Source organism: Schistocerca cancellata, chromosome 12, assembly GCF_023864275.1.
Source record: "Schistocerca cancellata isolate TAMUIC-IGC-003103 chromosome 12, iqSchCanc2.1, whole genome shotgun sequence".
Classification (NCBI taxonomy): domain Eukaryota; kingdom Metazoa; phylum Arthropoda; class Insecta; order Orthoptera; family Acrididae; genus Schistocerca; species Schistocerca cancellata.
The window spans coordinates 121,086,619-121,106,477 of record NC_064637.1 but is presented as its reverse complement, the minus strand read 5'-3'; the positions used below and the strand labels follow the sequence as shown (position 1 = coordinate 121,106,477).

General features: G+C 43.1%; 1 protein-coding gene across 7 annotated transcripts in view; it reads left to right on the top strand.

The window, feature by feature from the left end:
• Positions 1-19,859, top strand: part of LOC126109561 (bifunctional purine biosynthesis protein ATIC) — a 116,551-nt gene that overhangs the window by 47,527 nt on the left and 49,165 nt on the right. For all 7 annotated transcript variants that reach the window (XM_049914575.1, XM_049914579.1, XM_049914581.1 and 4 more), the window contains exons 4-6: positions 2,285-2,440; positions 3,347-3,479; positions 15,598-15,934. In XM_049914575.1, the coding sequence (XP_049770532.1) occupies positions 2,285-2,440; positions 3,347-3,479; positions 15,598-15,934 (626 nt within the window). The remainder of the gene's footprint in view (positions 1-2,284; positions 2,441-3,346; positions 3,480-15,597; positions 15,935-19,859) is intronic.

The following is a 19,859-nucleotide window of genomic DNA, read 5'->3' as shown; positions in this document are numbered from 1 at the left end:
GCAGCTGCGTGGAATAGCATATCTAACTTTTCTTCGTTAGTGTACATGTCTGCTCCAAGAAACTGTGATGGAAATGCGATGTCTCATTACCCCAGCAGCACATTTATACCCTTCTCTCCAGCTACCTTATTGAGAAGCAGGAAAACAACGTCTTCCCTGTTAAGTTCCTCATTGGTCAACAGGAAAGGCCGCATTGGACAACGCCGCTTCGAAGGACGAATACGATATGGGAATATATCTGTCTCTCAACAACTATTTGCCTGAGTATTATCATATGCACATATTTGAAATTGTCTTTCTAAGCCCATCATGTTACGATAAAATTTAACATAGGGTTCCATTAAAAAAAAATAGCACAAACACGAAACGTGGCGTATTCAAGTAGCCTCTGTCCCTGCAATTCACTGTCCAAACAACATCTTTGTATCTATTATGGTTGGGGAGAGATAAGGGGTGTTATGACTTACCTGCTTCCTCACACTGTATGTTGTATAGCTATGATGATAGTGTGCGATGTTCGTTACAGAATACTAGAACTCCTTCTAGTATTCATCTCTTCTCTAGCATCATTCCCTGCTCACATCACCTTTGCTTTGCGTACATTTCCTTTATTTACCTTCTATCTTTCCAGTCTATACCAACATCTTTTAAAATTCTCCAGTTGAGTCTTATTGAAATCTTTCTCCCAGTCGATAAATTGAGTAGACACCTTCTTGTTGATTTGTCATTCTTTCTCCAGTCATGCCCAGACAATCCGTAGCACCTCAGGTTCTCTTATTGTTTCTGAACCCACTCTGGCCTTCCTCAATATTTTCCTCAATTTTCTTTTCAGTTCTCCGTAATGACTTAAAAAAACTAATTGTCCAATAGTCTTTGTATTCTTTTATGTTACTCTTTTTCGATAAAGATACTAGAACCGTGTTAAGTAGGTCCTGAGAACAAATTCCTGTGTCATAAACTCCGTTTACTGCCTCAGCCAATCTGGCTATTAAATTTGGACTTTCAGTGCCAAAGATGGTATTCTATGACAGCCAATATGTTCTTTTCCTGGAGCTCTCAAATTGCTTTCTTCAGATCGAATTTCAATATCTTGGGACCTAAGTATTCTTCACTCTGTCCCTCTTCATCTTTGAAAACCAGTCAGCTGTTATATGCCTCTGCACCGTATAACCAAGATCAGTCAACTTGAGCCAAATCAGATAGAAATTGTCTGGGATAATGGAAACAGTCAAGCAGTGAAACATAATGGTGAGTGCTGAATCAGGCTTCGTCTGACTAGCATTTATTGAGGAACAAATAGTGGAAACTCCGCGTTGGAATATCAGCAATATATAAGGAAAAGGATAGATTGCGACTCACCTTAAAGATAACACACTGAATTGCAGGCAGGCACAGTGAAAATACTGTTACACAATTAGCTTTTAGCCAAAGCTTCCATCGGAAAAGAAAACACACATTCATTCATACAAGCAAGCACACTTTGTGCACTCATGACTGCCATCTCCAGCAGCCAGGTCTGAAATGCCTGGATTATGTACCTGGAATACCGGGCATCCTGGCCCGAGCTGACGCAGATGGTGGTCATGTGTGCATGAGGTGTGCTTGCTTGAACGAGTAAATGTGTGTTTCCTTTTCTGAAGAAAGCTTTGGTTGAAAGCTAAGTGTGCAACAGTATTTTAATCATGCTTAACTGCAACTCGGTGTGTGATCTTTATGGTGAGAGGAGCAATCTATCCTTTCCCTTGTATTATTTATTGAGGAACAGGTTCATATGATTTGCAACAAGAGTGCCTTTAGAAGAGAAGGTGCTTAATTGTTGCTCCCTTAATAAAGTGACATGCTGCACGGCCATGTGATAACCACTACAGTACAGCTTTCTTCAACATTCTGCAGTTGAATAACAACAAAAAAGTCTGGAAATTCATCATTGTTAAAATAATAGCAATAATATAGTTGTAAGAAGATTAGGAAGGAAGATTAGGGTTTAATGTCCCATTGACATTGAGATCATTACAGACAGGGCACCAGCTCAGATGAGGGATGAATGGGGAAGGGAACTGGCCGTACCCTTTACAAAGGAATCATCCGGGCATTTGGCGGAAAGTAATTTAGAAAAATCTTGGAAAACATAAATCTGGGTGATGGGACGTAGATTTGAATGTTTGTCTTCCCAAATGCGAGGCCAGCGTGCTAATCACTGCAGCACCTCACTCGGTGATTTGGTGAATGAGCTGCAGTTAAACATCTTTTACTGAAGTACAACATAAAATTTCCAATGTTTCAGGTATCCTAGCACGTTTAACTGATTCTGATCAAGCTGATCTGAAGAAGCAGGGCTACAACTTGATAAGAGTGGTTGTGTGTAACCTGTACCCATTTGTCAAGACTGTTGCAAGAGCTGATGTCACAGTTCCTGATGCTGTGGAAAACATTGACATTGGTAAGTCATCCACTATATGGTATTTTGTTTTCCAAAGTAACAGGTATCTTCCTAGTGTAATTGGTTAAATTTAGTTGTCAGAGGCACTAATAGCATAAAGCAGCATAGTGATATTATTTTAAGGAATACTACAACCAGCCACTTTTTTACTTATTTTTATTTACGCCAATGTCCATTTTGAGTTTTCACCTGTCTTTTCTTGGCATGATACGTATTTCAATCTTCAGTTAGTACATTGTCAATTTTGGTGCTGTAGCTGATCTGTGCTGAATAATTGTTTTGTTTAGTTACTATACTTTGCAAGCTGCATAAACGAATGGCCAGAGACACAATTTTGTGATCCAAATAAAGATGTCAGACGCTGATGTGGCAGATATTGCATTGTTTTTGTGCAACATACAAATGAAAAAGTGTTTGTGCCAGGATTATAAATGGGAAAATCAAAACAACAACAACAAGCGGAGTAGAAAGTAAGGACTTCGAGCAGTAGGCCGGCATAAGGCTGCTAGGTATCCATACTAATAAATAGGAAACCCACTTTGTGGCTCATGGTGCACTTTGCCAGTTTCAGTTTACCTGTGTAATGGCACCTGGGGCAAACAATCCCCCTCCCCCAAATTAAAAAAAAAGTGAAATAATATCATACTCTACTCGTTAAGAGACATCTTTCTCCCCTTGCTCACTACATCTGAGGGGTTACCTCAAGCCAGTCAAGATGCAGAACTGTATTCCTGAGACAGTGTATTCAGCCAGAACATTGTAGTCGCACAGGTTGTATATCTTTTGTGGGGGCTGTACAGCTTTACTTTTATTATTATTTTGTGTTGTAGAAATGAAATGTGGATTGGATTACACCTGTAGATTAATTAAATTTTGGCTATAAAGAAGTGGTATGGTGAATTACAGGTGGGGTAACACTGTTACGTGCGGCTGCCAAGAACCATGACCGTGTTACTGTGCTCTGTGATCCTTCAGACTACGATTCAGTAGTTGCCGAAATTCAGAAGTCGCCTGGCAAGGATACTGAACTTGCAACGAGGTAGGCTGCCTTTCATTTTTACATGGTTACAGTTGTTGTGTGGAAATTTGTAAGCATGTTGTGCGATGTATTTTTAACATTGTGTAAATTTTCATGGTTTGGTAGTAGTGATGGTGGTGTATTTGTCTGTGAAACATTTTGCAAAGTAGTATTAGTCACTCCAAGATATACAGAGACATGTAAGCACGATTTGACCTAATTTGCATTACAGTTATATTTCATGATGTGGGCTAGACAAATGCCCAGTGGGCAGGACATTTATAAAAGGGTATTATCTCAAAGCGGTTTTAAATGCCCAAAATTTGGGAATTTATAAAAAGGAGTACCCTTTAAAGTTTTTACTGCTAGAACGTATAATTTATCAATTGTAATAAGGTATGGAATGGTATTTCCGAAGTTAAAAGTTGGTAAATGTATATCATTCTTTGTGTGTGTATATCATTCATTGCCTTTATTACTAGGAACCAAAGGACAGAAGAGAGAAGCATGGTTTTTTTAACTAGCACTCCAACTTGTTGTAGCGAGGAAAGGGCGTGTATTGCTGACAGCTGTTTATCATTGATAATGTCCTTTTTCTTCTTACAATTTCTGCTATTCTCCCTCTCCCCCTCCCCACCCCACCCCTCCACGCGTGTGCGCGCGCGCACACACACACACACACACACACACACACACACACACACACACACACACACGAAGAATTGAACAACAGTGAAGTGATAATATGGTATATAAAAAAAAAGGACATTGTCCTAAGCTAATTGCTTTGAAGTGTAACACACTTTATAATCCATTGAAATATCTGAATAATATAGACGAATGATTATCGACGGCAAAATTATCGCTAAATGTTAAACTGTTTTCATCGAGGGGGGGGGAAAAAATGGTTTTGTCAGATGCAGCAACATTTGAGGCAGACTACAATTATCTATTCTGCACCTTTATTTATATGCGTTGGTATGACTGCACTGCTGTGAATATAAAACTGGCTTAAAAAAGACTTAATAACAAAGAATTGATGCCCAAGACACTGGAATCATTCGATTCTGATACTAGCAGAGTCCTAGAGAATCGGTGATTCTTTGAATTGTGGATTGAAATTGCCACATTATACATCCCTAATTAAAATCTTTATGATTACCCTTTTTGTCACTGTAATTCCAGTTATTCTAAGTAAATATTAGTGCTATTGCTATAATAACATGTAGTTGATGATATTTTGAGTGAGTGAGTGGCCGGTGATGTCAGGTAAGTCATGCAATTCTGTGAGTTATTTAGTTACTTGGAATTGGCAACAATGGTATGTCTGTCTTATAGGCATTGAATTCTTTGTGGTTGAGTGAGAAGCAAAGTAACTTCAGGCTTGTCTTACTTAAAGTGTTACAGGTATCATTTGTACTGAGATCGCTGAAGCAACCTCAAACATGAATCCATTATTGTCAAAGTTTCAAAGCCTGAACCACTTTCTGTTGAGTTTGTAATAACTATAAGGGGCGTTCAAAAAGAAACAAGCCGGAGCCATAATGACAGAAACCACTACTTTTATGTTAGAAGTATTAACCCTGGCTGTTGAGACACGTGTCACACTGTTACACAAGGTGGTGAATGGCTGTCTCATAAAATTCCCGGGGCTGCGATGATAAACAGTTCCGCACATACAGCTGGATGTTTGTCATCAGAGATGAATTGTTTGCCCCTAAAAATTGCGTAATTGCAGGGAGAGTGGTCCGGACAGTATGGAGGATGGCAGAGAACCACCCATCTGCAGGAGTGCCGCGACTGTGTTGGCTGTATATGAGGCTTTGCATTGTCGTGGAGCAGAATGATCCCATGGGTGAGATTGCGTGGTCATTTTGATTCATTCGTTTGGTGAAGGGTGGTCAATGTTTGAGAGTGATGCTGGGCATTCACTTTTGTCCCATGCTGCAGGAAGGGAATCAGAAGGGGGCCATCTTGGTCAAAGGAGGTCAGCATGATGATTCACCTCGGACAACCACCTCCAGCTGTACGTGCAGAACTGGTTAACATCGCAGCCCTGGGAATTTTATCAGACAGCCGTTCACCACCTTGTGTCACATTGGGACAAGTGTCTCAACAGCCAGGGTCAATACTTCCAACATACAGGTACTGGTTTCTGTAATTATGCCTCTGGCTTGTTCCTTTGTCAACGCCCCTTATAAAAGCAATGGCCGCAATCACAAATGTTTCACAGAAGCATGGGCCAGAAAAGTTTCTGGTGGTGATAAGTGACAGTGCTGCATTGAATTGGGTGAAGGATAAGTTCCTTCTCATTGTTCCACTTGGATTCCTAGCTCACCACCAGAGGTGCCATCTCCCTTTCACTTCCTTATTTATGGATGTCACCCCATCCTTGTCACTGACAGAGTGACATGATCACCTCTTGGCTTCTTTATGTCTATCCCTCCAGGTAGGCCACTTCCTTATGTTGGACTGTCTACCTTAATACAGCAACTCCTGCCCCCGTTTCTCCTCCTTTGGGACTTTAGTGCCCAGCACCCACTATGGAGGAAGTGCCACTTAAACGGGTAGGGGTCTCCTAATTGACCAACTTACTAAAGACTTCAATTTGTCTCTCCTCAATGATGGGCCCTCTGCCCATTTCAGTGCCGTGCATGGCACCTTTACTGCCATCGATCTCACGATCTTATCTGCTCTCGTGGCTTCCCTGCATTGGCCATCCCTTGATGATCTTTGTGACAGTGACCACATTCCAGTGGTCCCCCTGCTGCCGCCAGGCAGGCAGGCCCCCACGTTGGGCATTCCACAAAACCAATTGGCCTTTATGTACATCTGCTGTGCACTTCCACACCTCCCTCTCGAATTGCATTGATGCGGTCGTGCACTATTCTTCAAGCTGCTGGCATTGCTGTCCCCCCCTATCTACAGGTCTCCCATGTCATTGACCAGTACAGTGGTGGACCAAGGATGCAGCAGTTGCTGTCCAGGACCAGCGACATGTGCTGCAGTGATTTAAACGACACCCTTTACAGACCAACCTCCTCGCTTTTAAGTATCCCTGTGCTAAGGCCTTATTAAGCAGAGTAAAAAGGAATGCTGGGAGCTCTTTGTTTCCAGCCTAGGGATTTATGCCTCTTTGTCACATGTTTGGTCCAAGCTCCATAGCCTTCTGGGCTGCCAGTGACAGTCAACTGTCCAGGGTCTTAACCTCCGAGGTGCTATTTGCACTGATCCATTGGTCCTTGCAGAACACCTTGCAGCACTCTTTGTGATGGCATCATCGTCCTGTACATTTCTGTGCCAGAAATGCTGAGTTGAACAGATTCCCCCCCCCCCCCCCCCCCCCACCTCTGTTTCAATCTGCAACGCGCTGAACCCTATAATGAACTCTTCACTGAATGGGAATTCTTGCAGGCTCTTACCTCTTCACAAGGCACAGCCCCAGGCACAGATTCCATCTACAAACAGATGATCCGACACTTGGACATTCCCCAGAGGCAACGTCTCCTCAGAGTCTTCAACCACATTTGGCTCACGGGTCCTTTCCTGTCGCAATGATGAGACAGTATACTTATCCCCGTCCTTAAGCCTGGGAAGAACCTAACATCTCTCGACAGCTACCACCCAATTAGCCTGATGAATGTACTTTGTAAACTGCTCGAGGGGATGGTTAGCTTCAGATTATGTTGGTTGCTCGAATCTCAGGGTCTTTTGTCTCCATATCAGTGTGGCTTCCACAAAGGACAATCTCCAACAGACCATTTACTCAGACTAGAAACAGTAATCTGACAGGCTTTTACTAACCATGGTCTTTTTTCATCCTCATAAAGGCATATGACATGGCTTGGGCACATTTTAGTTACCATCCATGACTGGTGCTTCCGTGGCCCCCTTCAGATTTTTATCCGTGAGTTTTTATCTCACTGGCTCTTCCGGGTTTGAGTTGGCATTCACTCAGTGCCCATCAGATTCAAAATAGTGGTATCCCACAGGGTTCTGTGTTAAATGTCACACTCTTGCTCCTAGCTGTCAATGGGCTTGTAACCTCTGTTGAGCATGTGGTTACCCTGGTGTTGTACGTCGACAATTTTTGTATATGGTGCTGCTCCCGCTCAGCAGCATCTGCTGAGTACTGGCTCCAAGGTGCCATCCAATGGGCCTCTGCGTAGGCCATCTCCCACGGCCTCCAGTTTTCTCCCTCCAAAACGCAGGTTATGCATTTTTGTCATTGACCCACAGTAAACGCCGATACAGAACTTTATTTAAGTAACCAGATCCTCGATGTTGAAACACAGTCCTGTTTCTTGGGCCTTATTTTTGGTAAGAGGCTAACTTGGCTGCACCATATTCGCCACCTAAAGACTACATGCATGCGGAAGCTTAATGCTCTCCGCCTTGTGGCCCAAACATCTTGGAGTCCAGACCATACCACTCTACTTCATCTGTACTGTGCTCTGGCCTTGTCCAGATTAGATTATGGCAGTCAGGTTTATGACTCAGTGGCCGCTTCCACTCTGCAAATACTTGACACTGTTCACCATTGTGGGGTGTGTCTGGCTATTGGTGCCTTTCATACTAGTACTGTTGACAGTCTCCTCACATAAGCAGGGAACAGAGCCAACTCCTGGTTTCTTACACAATTGCCATTTGCCAATTCCCTGACCATCCCATGTACCCTGACCTTTTTGCAAATGAGGGTTGTCTCCCTCCTGACAACCACCCATGGGTGTTGTTTGCCAGTTGGCATGTGTCTCACTTCCCCCTGTCAGAATCTCCATTTCCACTCACTTGAATGCACCCCATGTGTTTCCTCCCACACCCCACCTTGGATGGTGCCTAGACACGGATTAGGACCGACCTATTCCAGGGTCCCAAGGTCTCTGTCACCCCTGTGGTTTTCCGGCACCTTTTATGTGCCATGCTTGCAGAGTTACAGGGTGCCACCATCTTCTACACTGATGGTTCTAAAACAACAGGTGAGGTGGAATATACTTCCATGTCTCCTACTGGCTTAGAACACCATTTATTGCTGGCATCATGTAGTGTGTGTGCTTCTAGCCGTTCACAGAGCCCTCCACTTGGTTTCTCAGACCTCTCTGCACACTGTTTTAATTTGTACTGACTCAATGAGCAGCCTGCAGGCTATTGACCGATGCTACTCTCACCACCCTTTGGTCTCTGCTATCCATGGCCTTCTCTCTGCCCTCGGCCAGGCTGCCAGCTCAGTTGTCTTTCTCTGGGTCCCAAGTCATGGGGGCATCCCAGTGAATGAACTGGCTGACCGTTTGGCCAAAGAAGGCCCCCCCCCCCCCCCATTCTCGTCACGATTCTAGTTGCGGATATGCGGAACTGCCAAATCTCTCTTTGGTGGAATGCCATTTGGTGTGCTACTGCTCATGGTAATAAACTCCACACAGTGAAGGAGTTCACTGCAGTTTGCCTCTTTCTTCCATCCCTCTTGGAAGGAATCCACTGTTTTATGCTATCTACACTTTGGTCATACCTGGCGCATCTATTGTTTCCTCCTGCATAACAAACCATCCCCACAATGTGGTTGTGGAGCCAGACTGATAGTATCCCACATATTGGTGGAATGTCCCCTTCTTTTGCGCCTTTGTGCTAAGTATAGCCTTCCAGATTCCTTAATTTTAATATTAGCAGATGATTCGCAGATGGTTGAACTGATCCTCAGTTTCCTCCATGAAAGTGGTTTTTATTTCCACATACAAAGTGTAGGGTGGTTGTGGTTGGGACCTCTCTTCATGTCTTCTTGGTGTGGGACCCCATGACTACTCCGCATAGAAGATTGCTCTTTTTTTCCAGTTTAGATTTGGTCTCACCTTTTATGCCTTTTACTGTGTGGGTTTTAACTTCATTATTTTATGATTTGACTCCCCTTTACCGGATCTGTCCGCTTTTAGCAGACCCTCTTTCTTCTGTGAGTAACTTTGGAATCGTGGGACTGATGACCTTGCCATTTGGTCCCATAAACCCTCTCAGTAATCAATCCATCAATCAATGTCAGTCAATCAGTGGAGCAGGAACATGACCTAAGCCTGTCGATCCCAAGAAAAAAGTCCATATTGAACAGTCCAAGCAAAGTGGGAAAGGAACCCGGTAGTCGGTGAGGAATAAGATTCAGGAGAATAGGAGGCAGAGTCAGAACTTCATGACTCTTCTTCAACTTATAAGGATCAAGCAGCTGACTGAGAACAATTTCTTAATTTTTTGCAGTAGTATAGTGTAAGTAAAAATACCACCTACAGCCTAGCTACTCAACATAAACTATACTTTACTTCAAAAATTAGTTTTAAGCTTGAATGTTGTTTTCATTTTTATTATGTACTACCCCAAGAATTGACCTCATTAAAAATGTAAATAGTTATGTTTACAGTCCAATTTATTTCCCCTAATAATGCTCCCCTAACTCCCAAGCAACTATTTGAACTTGGTTACCCACTTCCTGAAAAGCAGTGTTGCAAAACACCTTTTCCAATACAAAATATCATGTTAATTTTTTTTTATAAGGGTCACTTGTCAATTAATCTTTAAAATGCATAAATGCCAGGACATTATGAACTTTGGGTATCTGCCCACGCATTTATCCTAGGCATCTGCCCCAACTTATAAATGCTCAGGCTTCTTGCATCAGTAGTTATATAACATTGTTGGTCTGACTTATTTTCAAAACACTCACAGATATGTCTCTCTGTCTCTCTCTCTCTCTCTCTCTCTCTCTCTCTCTCTCTCTCTCTCTCTCTCTCTCTCTCTCTCTCTCTCTCTTCGAAGACTGGTAATCTTCTCAAACATTGTTCAAATGAGGGTTTCTTAAACTGTTTCCTTGGTGAGTGGACTACATGTCCTCTGTATTCTTTCAATAACTCTCACTTTATCGTCTGCCTTTCCCCTGCAGTTTGTTTTACATAGTTATTTTCCCCAAAATTGCTCTGCACACATACTCCTAGATGTTTAATGGCTATCACAGCTTCCAGAGCCTGTTAGGCACTTGTGTAATAGTACATAACGTATCTTTTCTTCTATTGATGTACAATACACTTTTTTAAAAAAAGTTATATATCAACTGTCAAGAGCTGCTAGTAAATAATTCTTTACCCAGAACTACTTTCACTCTTCAGATTCTTACCAGGTATCCTAATTACTAAGTGCAAGAAAAGAAACACATTTCATATTTAACTTTCAGTGCAATGCTATATGGTGTAGATGACAAAGCACAATCAGATGTCAAATAAGTAATTTTGTCACTTATAATAGTCTACATAGCACTATTAAAGCTTTGGCATCAAGTAACATAAAACTTGACATGTGGAACAATCGGGTCTACTGCCGGTTGTTTGTGTCGCTCTGGCACAATATTTTGGCCACGTAACTCGTTGCCTTCTTCAGGTGCTACCTGAGACTGCAGTGTTGGAGGATCTTGTCCTCCATAACAGAAATTAAAAGTATAAAACATCCTGCAGTCATTATGAATCAAGACACAAAGGAATTAAAGATATTAGCTGCCAGTGGGCATTGATTTATATAAATGGGGAAGAGTTGAAAATTTATGCCAGACTGGGATTTGAACCTGTGTCTCCTGCTTACTAAAATGGCTCTAAGCACTATGGGACTTACCATCTGAGGTCATCAGTCCCCTAGACTTAGAACTACTTAAACCTGACTAACCTAAGGACATCACAGACATCCATGTCCGAGGCAGGATTCGAACCTGCGACTGTAGCAGCAGCGCGGTTCCGGACTGAAGCACCTAGAACCGCTCGGCCACAGTGGCCGGCCTCCTGCTTACTAGGCAGATCTGCTGACCACTGTGCCATCCGGAGACAGTGGTTAACACAACTGCATGGATGGACTATCCCAGCATGTCTTCCATCAGACCCAAATTCTCAACATATCGACACACTACTGATGTAGTGCCTCTTGCCAATTATCCTCATTACTCGTGGCATTTTGCTGATACCCGTAGGCATTTGAGGTTGGTGTGCGTCTGCAGTGAAGAGATCATTTGCCTTCCTCATCTTATTTATATACGTGGGGTGTCTGTTCTTTTGGACATGTCCGAAAGAATGGAAACGACTTATATGATCCTTTCTGTGCATATGCATACAAAGCTTGAACTCTTATGGGAATTGGCGAAATGCCACACGTAACGAGGATAATGGGTAAGGGACACTACATTAGTAGTTTGTGGATAAATTGAGAATTTGGGTCTGACAGGAGTGGTGCTAGGGTAATCCATGCAGCTGTGTTAACCACTGTGTCTGGATGGTATAGTGGTCAGCGCATCTGCCTAACAGGCAGGAGACCTGGGTCTGAATCCTGGTCTGGCACACATTTTCGAGTTTGCCCATGGCAGCTAATGTCTTTAATTTCTTTGTGCCTTCAGAAAGTAATGGGGGCTGACAGCATTCATACGTGGAACAAAATACTTATACAATGCGTTTGTACAGTGTCAAGAATGAAGTGTACCAAACACCATTACTCTTTGTTTACATGCTACAGACTGGTTCTAACATTTTGTGTGGACGCACTCTACATACTGGTGGTTACACAACTGATTTATGTTAACAAGTCCAACCAAAGATAATAAAGTGTAGTACACAGTATGTCTCCATGCCTCAACATTTATGCTACCGTCCTTCAGATTGTAAATGTTTTATATCATATGTAACTATGAGAATTTCTGACAGTTACATTGGTAAAACTTATGATATAGAAGTCATATGCAGTAGTATGTTGTATGTACTACAATAAGGTAAGTGTTCAGTCAATTTAATAAGTAATGGTTTCTATTTACGCATCCTCACCTATGTGAAATAATGTAAACTGTATATTCTATATGAAAGTCTTTTATTTTACAGCAATCTTTGAGGGGAACAATACACTCCAATTTTAACATTAGTCGTGTATGAGCGGGTACATTTATACGTGTGACACACACTTGGTTTATAATTTCACTCCCCTACATATAGGATTTTACAGCTTAGTATAAAATGGTGTTTTCAGGACCAAGTAATAACTTAAATAATTTCTTGATTGATGAAGTTGTGGGAGTGCCGCTTGTTAGCAGTTCTCCTCCTCTTCTAGTATTTCTGCTGTGAAATATCCAGCTAACCTGCTTTATCGAGTAAATATGGAAATGTTCTCCAGCTCCATACATATCATTTGTGGGGTCCTCAGAGGTAATAGTAGACTAGTTATAGCACACACAGGATGATTTGAGCAATCATTGTTCCTGTGCTCCATATGAAAATGGAAAGGGAGATAACCCTAATGTGTTGTGCAATAGGAAGTATTCTCTCCCATGCACTTCAGTTGTGTGTGGAAGGTTAATGTAGATCTTTGAGCAACCAGTAAACCCATGAACTGAGCCAGTCCATGTTTGCTGACAGTACCAACCGAACAAATGCCACGTGGGTAGTAAACGTTTGCAAGCCCTCTGCTACAGACATAGTTGGTGATGGACTCTGGTGATAAGTGTTACACCACCTCTATCATATATGAGAATAGATTACTGAATGTGCCAGATGCCACAATGCAGACTGTTAACGTAGACATGAGAGGGCATAAACAAAAGTTTTTAGTACTAGAACCCAGTGTGTTGTCCTCGACAGCATGTGTTCATCAGAGACAAGGGGATCATTAGGAGTGTCCCAGGCAAGTGTGATAGGGCTGCTCTTGTTATCTCTATATACTTAAAAGATGGGGCAGGTGGATTGGCAGCAATCTACCTCTGTATGCCAATGGTGCTGCAATGTATAGGAAAATATTATCATTGAGTGAATGTTGGATGATACAGGGTGACTTGACCAGATTTTCCATTTTGTGTCTTGTATGGCAAGTTGCTATAAATGTGGGTTAACTAACTTGAAATAGATAAGTAGGAAAAACAATCCTGTAGAGTGATGTAATGCTTCACACAGTCAGCATGCCAAGTAAATATGTAGGTATAACATTGCAAAGTGACATGAAATGTAACAAGCACATAAGTTAGGCTGTAGAAAAGGCATCTCATCTCTAAAGGAGACCATAAACAGAATATTTGTGCAACAATACTTGAGCAACCCACCACATACAGACAACTTGGACATCCCATTCCCAAGTACTGCTCACATGGTAGTGATCCCTACCACACCAATTAAAGTAAGACTCCAAACCAATTCAGAGGCATGCTGATAGATTTGTTACTTTCAGATTCAATTAAGACAAGTGTTGTGCAAATGCTCCTTATATTCAAATGGGAATCCCATGAGGGAACAAGATGTTATTTTCGCAAAACACTGATAAGAAAGTTTAGAGAACCAGCATTTGCAGCAGATCGCAGATAGGTCCTACTGCCACCAACATAAATCTCACATCTTGCGTACAGGCTGTGAAGACAAAACAAGAAATTGGGGTTTGTACCGAAACATATAGACATTAATTTTCTTCCTTTAATCCATTGGTGGTCCGCCACTCGTGGTAGCGCTCTCGCTTCCCGAGCAAGGGGTCCTGGGTTCAATTCCCGTTGGGGTCAGGGATTTTACCGGCCCTGAGATGACTGGGTGTTGTAGTGCTGTCTTCATCATCATCATTCATCCCCATTAAGGTTGGAGGAAGGCAATGTAAACCACCTCCAAGCTTGCCTAGTACCTTGGTGTGGGTCTCCTGCATTGTTCCCCTACACTCTATCAAGAAGCTTGGGATTTCATTTCCACGAGTAGCATTGATGTAAGGTACCCACTGTCCCAGAAAGATGATACAGATGCCCGAATTTCAAGAGTGTCGTAGTTCAGTGAGTGCATGGCACAGTCGGGTGTTGGGCCACTGAATTGTCGTGAGGTAGTGGACAAGTGTAAAATTGATGTTCCGTGCATCATTCTCAAATGCTTCGTGTTATTTGTTTGACGTACGGAAGTCCACACTCGCATGGGAGAGTGCTCTGTATCGCCAGACTGCCCTTCACATAACTGAACAGAATGGACTTTGATGGTGACAGGCAAAACATCCTGTTATTTGTGCTTAGGATTTAACTGATTTTGGAGGACAGTCTCCCAGCATAGGATAGGAAGACCAAAGATTGAAATCTTCAAATTAACGGCTTTGTCGTCGGTAGCCCCTTGTTACCCTTGGTGGCCGACTCCTGTATTGAAGATTCTGAGGCAGTCACTGCACTCTGCAAGCTTATCAGGCTGTATGCTGAGAAAAGGTGAAGGTACATGCATAGCATTTCTCGTAATTTATGAATTAAATCTCAGACAGGAACTGCCTTACTCCATTACACAGTATGGGAATTTATTTGCTGCTATTTACAGTAGGAATACCTATGACAGGAGCTAGTTGTAGTTGATTGTGTAAGTGTACCATGTCTGCCAGGGCATAGTTCTTTCCTAGCCCAGTAGACAATGGTTATTGTAGTGTAGATATGCAAGGTTTTGGATTTGCATGCCTTTTCATATATCAGTGATTCATTGGGGGCGAGCAGAAGCAGTCAGAATTGCTGTGATTGGAAGGGGGGTGGGGGAGATGAAGCAGAAAAACTGGGAAAGAGGGAAAGGACTTTGCAGGATAGATGTTAGCTTCTGGGAGTGGAGGGAGAGAGAGAAGGGGTACGTGAGACTGGAGCGGGAGCAGGTAGAATGTCGAGGCAGGTCGAGGGGAGGGACTAGTGAAGGTTCAGTCCAGGGTTGTCACAGTTAGGTGGTAGTTGTTTGTGCTCACAGACAGCCTGTTATTGTTCATTTCCACATAGAATGCTGCACAGTGGCTGCAGGTAATTTACTAGGCCGAGTGGCTTCTGTCACGAATGGCCCAACTCGTGATGGGATAGGCGACGCCTGTAACAGAATTGGAGTAGCTGGTGCTGGTATGACGAATAGGACAGGTCTTGCATCTGGGTCGTCTGCAGCGATAAGAGCCGTGGAGCAAAAGGATTGGGTGCAGGGGTGGGATAGAAATGTACCAGGATATTGTGCAATGCCGTTGAGCAGCAGAATATAACAGTGAGAGATAACCGTATGCGAATTCCACCCCAAAAATTAATAGATTCTGGTTGCCTCAATTAATCTCGTGGCCACAAATAAGGCAAATGTGGGACGGAAGATTGCGGCAGTATTTCAGGATTGTTGCCTTACTATTTCTGCAGGCAGCGCCTGGCACTGAAGGCATTCACACACACAGCGCAGTATGACGATGCCATCTCCGACTACTTCCGGCGGCAGTTCAGCAGTGGGCAGGGCCAGCTGACACTGCGGTACGGCACCAACCCCCACCAGAAGCCGGCGCAGCTGTTCACGACGCGGGGTGCACTGCCACTGCGTGTTGCCAACGGTTCCCCCGGCTATATCAACTTGTGCGACGCACTAAACGGCTGGCAGCTGGTGCGCGAACTGGACAGGGCGCTAGGGCTGCCGGCGGCCACTTCGTTCAAGCACGTCAGCCCTGCGGGGGCGGCAGTGGGTGTCCCACTCACTAAAGATGAGGTGGGGTGCTTTGTTAATGTGCGTTAGTGTTACACTTAAACTGAGGTGACAAAAGTCATGGGACAGTAATATGCATGTATACAGGTGGCAATAGTGTCACGGCACAAGGTATAAAAAGGCAGTGCATTGGCGGAGCTGTCATTTATATTCAAGTGATTCGTGTGAAAAGCTATCTGATGTTGTTATGGCCACACGATCAAGAATTAACAGACTTTAGACGTGGAATGGTGTTTGGAGCTAAACGTGTGGAATGTTCCATTTTGTAAATCATTAGGAAATACGGTATTAGAAGATACACAGTATCGAGAGTGTGACAAGAATATAAATTTCAGGCGTTACTTATCACCGAGGCCAATGCAGTTGTGACGGCCTTTTCTTAATGATAAAGAGCAGTGGCATTTGCGAGAAGTTGTCTGTACTAACAGACAAGCAACACTGCGTGAAATAATCACAGAAATCAATGTGGGGCGTACAATGAATGTATCCCTCGGGTCAGTGTGACAGAATTTGGCATTAATGAGTTATGGCAGCGGATGATCGACACGAGTGTCTTTGGTAACAGCATGATGCTGCATGCAGCACCTATCCTGGCAGATGACTGGAAAACTGTGGGTCAGATGAGTCTCAATATCAGTTGCTAAGAGCTGATACTACTGTTTGAGTGTGACAGACCCCATGAAACTGTGGACCCAATTTGTCAACAAGGCACTGTGCAAACTGGTTGTTACTCCATAATTGTTTACGCGGTGTTTATATGGTATGGACCGGTTCCTCTGGTCCGACTGAACTGATCACTGACAGGAAATGGTTATGTTCTGCTACTTGGAGACCATCTACAGCCATTCATGGACTTTGTTCCCAAACAGTGATGGAATTTTTATGGATGACAATTCACTATGTCAGTGGGCAACAGTTTCTCGCAGTTGATTTAAAGAACATTCTGAACAATATGAGCAAATGATTTGGCTACCCATTGAACATTTATGGGATATAATCAAGAGGTCACTTATGCGCAAAATCCTGCATTGGCAACAATTTTGCAATTATGGGCAGTTATGCAGGGAACATGTCTCAATATTTCTGCAAAGGTTTTCAGTGACTTGTTTAGTACATGCCACTTGAAATTACTGCACTACACTGGGCAAAAGAAGATCCCACATGTTATTAGGAGGTATCCCATGACTTTTGTCACATCAGTGTATTTTTGGGTTATTTTGAAATACTGTAAGATTCAAATATAAGTTGCAACAAAAATGTGTCCACAGAAAATTTGAGTGTGGCTTATTCTTTTAATGGTATGATTGATTGGTTTGTGTTAGTCCAGTTGTATTGTACAGTGTGAATTGTAAAAATTATATTGGACAGGTCAAAATGTTGATTCAATAATCCATTTTATCAGCAAAAGAAGTAGACAAAATAAAATAAGGTAGGTATTCTTGCAACTTCAGTATACATGTGCTTGTTTATGTAATATTTATTTTTGCATATTCAGAAATCCTTTTAGAGAATAGAAATAGTGTTTCATTAGAAATGCCTTGAATGTAGAAATATTTATTTCCCATGGTATCTTATTGTGTAGTATGGTACAAATGTCAGTTATACACCTCTGATAGGATGATGATCTGGAATACCTTTGCTGTATTTTTGTGATTGCCCTATGCTACAGTAATTGTATACTTTTTCTTATTCTGAAACAATTTGTCTGTTTTCTTGAAGTTCGAAGTGAATAAGATAGTGTCATAGATAAGTAAGCATGTAAGCATAGAACACTGAGCTTAGTAGTGAAGTTAATAGCATTCCATTTCTGTACTGCCACAGATTATTCTTGGAGCTCTTTTTTGCATTCTAAAAACATTTATGCTCCAAGTTGTGTACCCGTGGATCACAGGAACATCATCTGGAATGTGTACTCACTGCCCGGACTCAGACCAGACTGTGAGTTATTGACTGACTCACGCCGCTATTTATAGCAGAGTTAACTATAGATGTGTCACGGTGAGATACGTGCTGTTCGGCAGGGAATTTAAATTATGTTATCATTTACAACTATAAGATTGTGGTTTACACTTATTTTATGTTCCCTATTTTTTTTTTTTTTTCTTTTTCCACAACTATTTTGTAAGCACTATGTGAACACATTATAAATCTTCGTTAACTGCAATCACAGTTTCGCTGTATTAACAGGGACTGTAAAACAAGAATAATCACTACTCCAGCAGTGACAGCACTGCCCAGGCCACACTGACTGCTATTGGCGTGCAGCAGCAGTGTTTGAATGCTGCTGGAGTACTGATTATTCTTTTTGTTTCAATGTCCCTATTCATAAGTATGATAAAACTAATATTGCACTTGACTAATTTGGGACTGCTCTTAAAAATGGTCATATAAAGTTCTGCTTAAAAAATAATTTTGTTTATAACAGTAAGTGAGCCTGTACTTTCCACAGACAATGGACCTCACATGAAAGATGTGAGCAGTGGCCTAAACTGTGCACTCCCCCTGCGGGTCCGGGGATTAGAATAGGCCCGAGGTATTCCTGCCTGTCGTAAGAGGCGACTAAAAGGAGTCCATCCCCCTCACGGGGGTAGTTAGCGCCTGCGTCCGGAGACGGACGGTTTCACGACCTATAATCGTGGTCTTTTTGGTTTTTCACTTCTCGTTTCTTCCTTCCTTTTGTTGATTCCTTTCTTTGCTCTTCTCCACCTCACTGTCTTCCTTACTCTTTCCCTTGACTTCTCCTTGCCTTTTTCTCCTTGCCTTCTCATTGCCTTTTTCTCCTTGCCTTCTCATTGCCTTTTTCTCCTTGCCTTCTCATTGCCTTTTTCTCCTTGCCTTCTCATTGCCTTTTTCTCCTTGCCTTCTCATTGCCTTTTTCTCCTTGCCTTCTCATTGCCTTCTTCTCCTTGCTTTCTCATTGCCTTCTTCTCCTTGCCTTCTCTGGTCTCCGCCTCGGCGTTTGAGACAGTCTGTCCTCTTTCTCCCTCTCTCTCTTCTTTTTCCTCTTCTTCCTTCCTCCCTGTGCGTGTCTGAAGGCCGACCCACGCGTTCGCACGCGTAGCCGGTGACGGGGTAACGCGTAAGTCCCCGCCCTGGGTAGACATGTAAGGCACGCGCGTACCCCCTGGTAAAGGCCAGGCCCGGGGAGGGGTGATTGCCTGAGCTGATACCTTCTGACCATGCCGATTGGTCCCTCCGTCTGTTTCTCGGGAGGTGTGACCTGAGGTGTAAACATTCACCTAAGGCGGGAGTGCCCTCTGAGAGGGTCCCCACAAGGAAGGAGCGCGCCATCGGAGACGCTGGCAATCATGGGGGATTCCTCCGCAATGGATTCTACTCCATCGCTTTCGACTTCGACCCAAAAACGGAAACGTGACCAGCCAACAGTGACAAAAATACTACCGCCTGCCCCACAGTTCCTCGTAGTTTCTCGATCTGAGGACGGAAAGGATTTTTCCTCTGTCAACCCTTTCGTTATTCAGAAGGGCGTAGATGCCATAGCCGGATCTGTCAAATCTTGTACCAGGTTGCGTAACGGTACCTTATTACTAGAAACTGAGAATGCCTTTCAGGCACAAAAACTGCTTCGGGCCACACTCTTGTACACGTACCCTGTCTGGGTGGAGGCCCACCGAACTTTGAATTCGTCTCGTGGTGTAGTCTATAGTAGCTCCCTCGACGGATTGACTGACGAGGAGCTTCAATCTTTCCTCGCTGAGCAGGGCGTGACGGCTGTCCATAGGGTCATGAAAAAGGTCAACAATAACCTTGTACCGACCCTGACACTTTTCTTGACCTTCGATAGTGTTAAGCTGCCATCGCGCATCAAGGCGGGCTACGAGGTTATTTCTGTTCGCCCCTATGTCCCGACACCTACGCGCTGCTACCAGTGTCAGCGTTTCAATCACACTCGACAGTCTTGCTCCAA